The 6,092-nt window shown below is 44.4% G+C and overlaps 1 protein-coding gene across 1 annotated transcript in view; it reads left to right on the top strand.

The window, feature by feature from the left end:
• The first annotated feature begins 4,019 nt into the window (after positions 1–4,019).
• The window catches only part of FANCL (FA complementation group L), a 138,122-nt gene continuing 136,049 nt past the window's right edge, over positions 4,020–6,092 (top strand). Inside the window, exons 1-2 of the mRNA XM_007938015.2 lie at positions 4,020–4,139; positions 4,227–4,334. Coding sequence (XP_007936206.2) covers positions 4,020–4,139; positions 4,227–4,334 — 228 coding nt within the window. The remainder of the gene's footprint in view (positions 4,140–4,226; positions 4,335–6,092) is intronic.

Raw genomic sequence — 6,092 nt, 5'->3', positions numbered from 1 at the left:
ATGATACAACCACTGTGGACAATGGTATGTTGTTAGGTGCCATTGAGTGTCTCCGACTTATAGCGACCTCATGTACAGCAGAATGAAACACCGCTCGGTCCTGTGCCAGGCCCATGATCCTTGTCATACCTGAGCCCATCGTTGCAGCCACTGTGTCAATCCATCTTGTTGAGGGCCTTCCCCTTTTTCATTTTCCCTCCACTTTGCTAAGCATGATATCCCTCTCCAGGGAATGTTCCCTTCTTATAACATGACCAAAGTAGATGAGACGAAGTCTGGCCATTCTTGCTTCCGAGGAGAATTACGGCTGCACCTCTTCCAGGACAGACTCCTTAGTTCTTTTAGCAGTCCATGGTACTTTCAGCATTCTTCACCAACACCACAACTCAAAAGCATCGACTCTTCTTCAGTCTTCCTTCTACACTGTCCAGTTCTCACATGCATATGAGGCAATTGAAAACACCATGGCTTGTGTCAAGCCCACCTTAATCTTCAAGGAAATCATCTCACTGGAAGGAAAATGGTATGGAGATTCCATAAAATGTTGGAAGAAGAAATACCATTTGATCCAGCAATCTCATTATTAGGTATATATTGTAAAGAAGTGAGAACCAGGACATGGATAGATATATGCACACCCATGTTTATCTCCGTATTATTCACAATGGCAAAGAGATGGAAACAACCTAAGTGCCCATCAAGGGAGGAAAGGATAACCAAACTATGGTACATAAACACAATGGAATACTATGCAACATTGAAGAATAACATATAATCTGTGAATTATAACATGGATGAACTTGGAGGACATTATGCTGAGTGAAGTAAGTCAATCACAGAAGGACAAATACTGTATTTTTCCACTATTGTAAAAAGTCAAGGAAAGGTTTATATAAAGAAGGCAACTTTCTTTGTTACCAGTGATGGGAGGGGAAGGGAAGGAAAAATGCTAGATAGGTAAGAGACAAGTATTGATTTGGGTTAAGGAAAGGGAATATACCAAAAGGTATTGACCAACACAGTAAAACTAAAGAAAAGGAAGACACAGAGATGTGCACAAGAAGTACAGACAACAGGGATAAACACTTTGACATATACAATGCTGCATTATCAGTAGTAACAAACATTACCTACAGGTAGATACAGAGGTAGAGAGGCTTAATGCTCAGGTATGTCTGGGCAAAAGGGAATATAACCATGATCATATATGTTTGGAAGACAATATTTCTACATACATATTTGTATGTGCTATAAGAATGTCCATATAAATAGAACCAACAGTGGACAAAGTCATGATAACTTCTTAGCCACAGCCAACTACCTGGAGGGAGTGTCGAGGGGGATATCAAGCTTAATTGGCATAACACACTACACAAAAACATTGTTTTAAATCTTGCTTTGCTTAGTAGTGATAGGGGTCTTGCTTGAACAATTTCTCTCAGAAAGATCAGCACAAGGCCAGTCCCCATGAGGCAGATGTTAAAGATGTCCCAAATGTCCAAACTACCGTACCACTCATCATTTCAGACATTAACTCCTCCTTCTCCTCCCAGTAATTTCCCCAGTCTTAGGGTTCTGTATTTCGCTGTAACACCTCACAGAACTCACAGACACCCAAAGGTTCGTCACACATAGTAGTGGTGGAGGCTGGCAGGCTGATGGGTCCCAGGTCCGTGAGTAGGACTGGAGGATCCTTCCAACTCTCAGGGTTTGATGAACCTTGATCAGCAGATCAGATGATGGCTGCTGTCCCAAATCCAGGGGTGAGATGAGGATGAGCCAAGACACAAAGCCAGAGCAAGAGGAGAGCGAATCTTCCCAGGAGATTCGTAGGTATACCCTCAGGGAAGCTAAGGGTGGTGATTTGAATTATACCCTCCAACAAGGTAGGACTCAAGATACATTCCACCTGTGTTGCCCCAACAGAAATAACCTAAATCCCATCACAGAGTCATTACAGGGAATGACTACTACCAGCTGCCCAGGCAAGTTGATACCTGACCTTAACTACCACACCCGTCCAAACAGGCATGGATAATGGGATTTACAAAACATCACAGAATGGAGGACAATGGCTAGAAGGGCCACATCAAGCAATTCACTGCAGGTCTTAAAAGCTTGCAAGTGGCCATCTGGATGCAACAACTGATCTCTCCTCATCTAGAGCAAAGAAGAATGAAGAAAGCCAAAGATGCATGGAAACAATTAGTCCAAGGGACTAGTGGACCACGTGAACATTGACCTATGTAACCATGAGACCAGAAGAACTAGATAGTGCCTGGCTATCACTGTCAACCACTCAGAAAGGGATCACTACAGGAGAAAAATGTGGAACAAAACTCAAAATCTTTTAAAAAAAGACCAAAAAACCACCAGGCTCACTGGTTTGATAGAGACTGTTGAAACCCCTGAGACTATGACCCCTAGTCACCCTTCAGGCTTGGAATTCAATCCACTCTCATGACTTCCTGACAAGGCATATAAGGTTAACATTTACACCAGGTAGGTGCACTCCTTAGAAAAATCAATCATGGGTGATCAGAAGGGTAGTATTTGTACAGGGCAATAGTTCAGATGGCAGGAATGGGTAGGAAGGAAAGATACAGGGAACAGGTAACCACAGGAGAAAGTGGGAAGAGAGATGTTACGTTATGGGCATTGCAATCAATGTCCTGAAACAAAATGTGTATGACCTGCTGTATGAAAAATGAATTTGCTCAGTAACTTTCACCCAAATCACAATTGGGGGGAAAAAAAAAAAGCAGAGGGGATTTCTTACCGCTTTGCACAAGCTATCTCACTGTTGCTAACAAATGGTAAAATCTTCTAATACAAAAAAAAAAAAAAAAGCCACAAACCAGAGCGAGTTGTTAGAGATTAATTACCAAAATGTTCAAGTTCATTAGCAATTTTCCCTCTCTAGATGTTTATGGGGACAGTATGTAACAATTGAGTCTGGTGTATGCAATATCTCAATACAGAAATTACAGATCATGTATATGTGTATAATGTGTTTCTCATTGTTGTTGTTGTTGTGGTTTTGCCGTCGAGTTGGCCCCGACTCATAGCGACCCCTCCTTGGGTTTCCGAGGCAGTATCACTATGGAAGTAGGATTGCCCAACCTTCCTTCCAAGAAGTGGCTGGTGGGTTTGAAGTGCCAGCCTTCTGGTTAGCAGTCAAGTGCTTTAGGCACTATACTACCAGAGCTCCTTGGTAAGCCAAAGTATATTGTAAATGCTATTTTGAAGGTAATATAATAATTTAATGTCATACCAAAACCAAACCAAGCCCACTGCCATTGAGTACATTCCTACTCATAGAGACCCCATGGGGTTTCCTAGGCGGTAAATCTTTATGGAAGTAGATTGCCCATCTTTCTTCCGAGGAGGAGCTGGTAGTCTCTTGATAGCTCTAAGGAGTGTACCTCTCTGGTGTAAATGTTCACCTTGTAGGCCTGTCCATTGTTTAGCTGGAAGACACAGGAGTGGTTCAATTCTGGGCTCCAAAGGTGACTAGGGGCCACAGTGTCAGGGGTTTCACCATTTTCTATACAATCAGTAAGCCTCACCTTTTTTTTTTTTCTCCCCCAATGATTCTGAGTTTTATTCCACATTTTTCTCCCACTCTGTCGAGGATCTCCAATTTTGATCCCTTTTAGAGTGATTGGTTGTTGTCGTTGTTCTGTGCCATAGAGTCGGACTCATAGCGACCTCTCTTTGGGTTCGAGGCAGTATCACTATGGAAGTAGATTGCCCCATCTTCCTTCTGAGGAGTGGCTGGTGGGTTTGAACCACCAGCCTTCTGGTTAGCAGTCAACTGCCTTAGGCACTATGCTACCAGAGCTCCCGGAGGGATTGGTAGTGGTGGCAAATTTTCAATAAAGTCAAACACAATCATCCAAAAATGTTCTTGGGACAAGTATGGATATAATACACATGATCTCCTTGAGTCTCAGTTGTGAATTTTAAAGTATTCCCTCCCGCCTTTCGTGGGGGTCAATGCCGCCTCCTGCTGGGCCATGTCTATGTTTGCTATGCCTGCATCCGTCTCCCAGACAACACTAGACCTGCACTTCTGCCCGCGGAAGCCTCGAGACTTTTTCCCGCCAAGACTCCAGTTTCCGCCTGGGGGGGGGAGGGTGAGGGGGAAGGTGGGGTATCCCGGTCATTAGCGAGACTACGCATGTGCGGTGTCTGGTCCCGCTTCTAACTTCCTTGCGGGTCAGCGAAGTGAGAGTTTGGCGGTGATGGAAACAAGCCTGTTGCGCCAGTGCCCGTTGCTTCTGCCCCAAAACCGGGAGAAAACCGTCTATGAGGGATTCATCTCGGCTCAGGTATTCTGAGGCTCTTGCTTTCTCCCCTTGCCAGTAGATCCTCCCTCTTGCGCTGCAGCTCAGTCTGTGGAAGTCTGTGACGGGAGAGCCGCGGGGCCCGGACTTGTGGGCATTGATAGGGACCGCGGGTAGTAGCTCATTAGACAGCACAAGTTTGAGAAGTGCTGCTGTTGCTGGAAAACCGTCTCCAGCTTCAGTCAGCACATCTGGGCCAAGTTCGCCCGCGCAGATTTGTGACGTGAGGGGCGGGGCTTCGGGCCAGGCCTCCTCCAGCCTTCTGCTCGCCGAGTTTCACTTTACTGCTTGTTCAACATCGGCCCCAAAGTGTAGCAGTATTTTTTCGTTTTCAATTTTAGCCTCATTTTAACCCGTTTTCCCTCAGTGTTGGTAGTAGTTCACAGGAGAATCCGTGGTAAGTATATTCGCATTTACTTAAGCCAGAACAATTTGGAGGAGAACTTCATTTTGGTTTTGTGTTCCTGCGCACACCCAGTTAACGATGTTTTGAAGGGAACTTTCAAACGAAAGTGATAACCTTTGCTGCGTGGCTTGATTACCAAAGGGCATCTCATGTGGATTTTAACACATGGTAACACAGGTATAGAGTTCTGAAGTTTACAAAGCACTTTACAGGTGTGGGATCTTTTTTTAATCTTTAGCCATTTTAAACAGGTACTTTTAAAAATCATTGCTTTTATTATACAGTAGTTGAGGAAATCAAGGCACAGGAAAGTGGGGAAGTTAAGTAACTTGTCCATTATAACAGAATGTCTTCAACTCAGGCCATCTGATTTCAGTACTTGACTTTACCCACTACATTGAACCAGGAAACTTTAGGTAAGCATTTTAATATAGACTGTTTTTCTTACTCAACACTATCCTTTTCTCTCAAGACCACACATAATATATTGAGGATGGGGCAGTATCCTAGGAATTGCCATATGTTTTGAAGTCTTCTCAAATCACAGAATAATCTCCCAAAAATAGTGAATTAATAGGTTCACTTACCAAAGGAAACTTTTACCTGCCCCTAAGAGTAGAGACTAGAGCTCTGGTAGCATAGTGCCTAAGGCATCTGACTGCTAACCAGAAGGTTGGTGGTTCATCCTCACCAGCCCACTCCCCGGAAGCAAGACTGGGCAATCTACTTCCTGCCTTGGAAACCCAATGGGGGTCATTATGAGTTGGAATTGACTTGATGGCAATGGGTTTGTTTTTTGTTTTTTTTTGGTTAAGAGTAGAGACTAAGTGGTGCAATGGTTAAATGATTGGCTGTTAACCAAAAAGGTGAGTGGGTTCAGGTTGGTGGGTTCGAACTCATCCAGCAGCTCTGCAGAAGAAGGACCTGGTAACCTGCTTCTGTAAAGATCACAGCCTACCAAACCCTGTAGGGCAGTTTTGCTCTGTCACATGATTTGAAAACTATTTGTTGGTTCTTTTTAGAGGGTACCTAACAACAAGAGTAGTAGGGTCCCTGGGTGGTGTTAGGCCAAAGTAAACTCAAGCCACCAACATTTCAGTTAGCAGCTTCCTCCAGGTGTCAGGCCCCGATGAGACAGCCTGATAAGACAACCGAGGTGGCAGAACCTGCCCAAGCTGGAAAGCCCCCTGTGATGATAAACTTCCTCCTGTGAAGCCCCCTCATACTAATTAGGTGCAGACCCATGCCAACAATTAATTGGACTCCGCCATTTCCTTAGTGTCCCCACTTAGGTCCTCTACAAGACTGTAAACCCTACCCTCCCCAGCCAGGCGGTG

This window comes from Orycteropus afer, unplaced genomic scaffold (assembly GCF_000298275.1).
Source record: "Orycteropus afer afer isolate SDZICR_OR568_19922 unplaced genomic scaffold, OryAfe1.0 scaffold00046, whole genome shotgun sequence".
Classification (NCBI taxonomy): domain Eukaryota; kingdom Metazoa; phylum Chordata; class Mammalia; order Tubulidentata; family Orycteropodidae; genus Orycteropus; species Orycteropus afer.
Note: the sequence above shows the minus strand (reverse complement) of the source record. Positions and strands in the feature narration are given on the sequence as shown.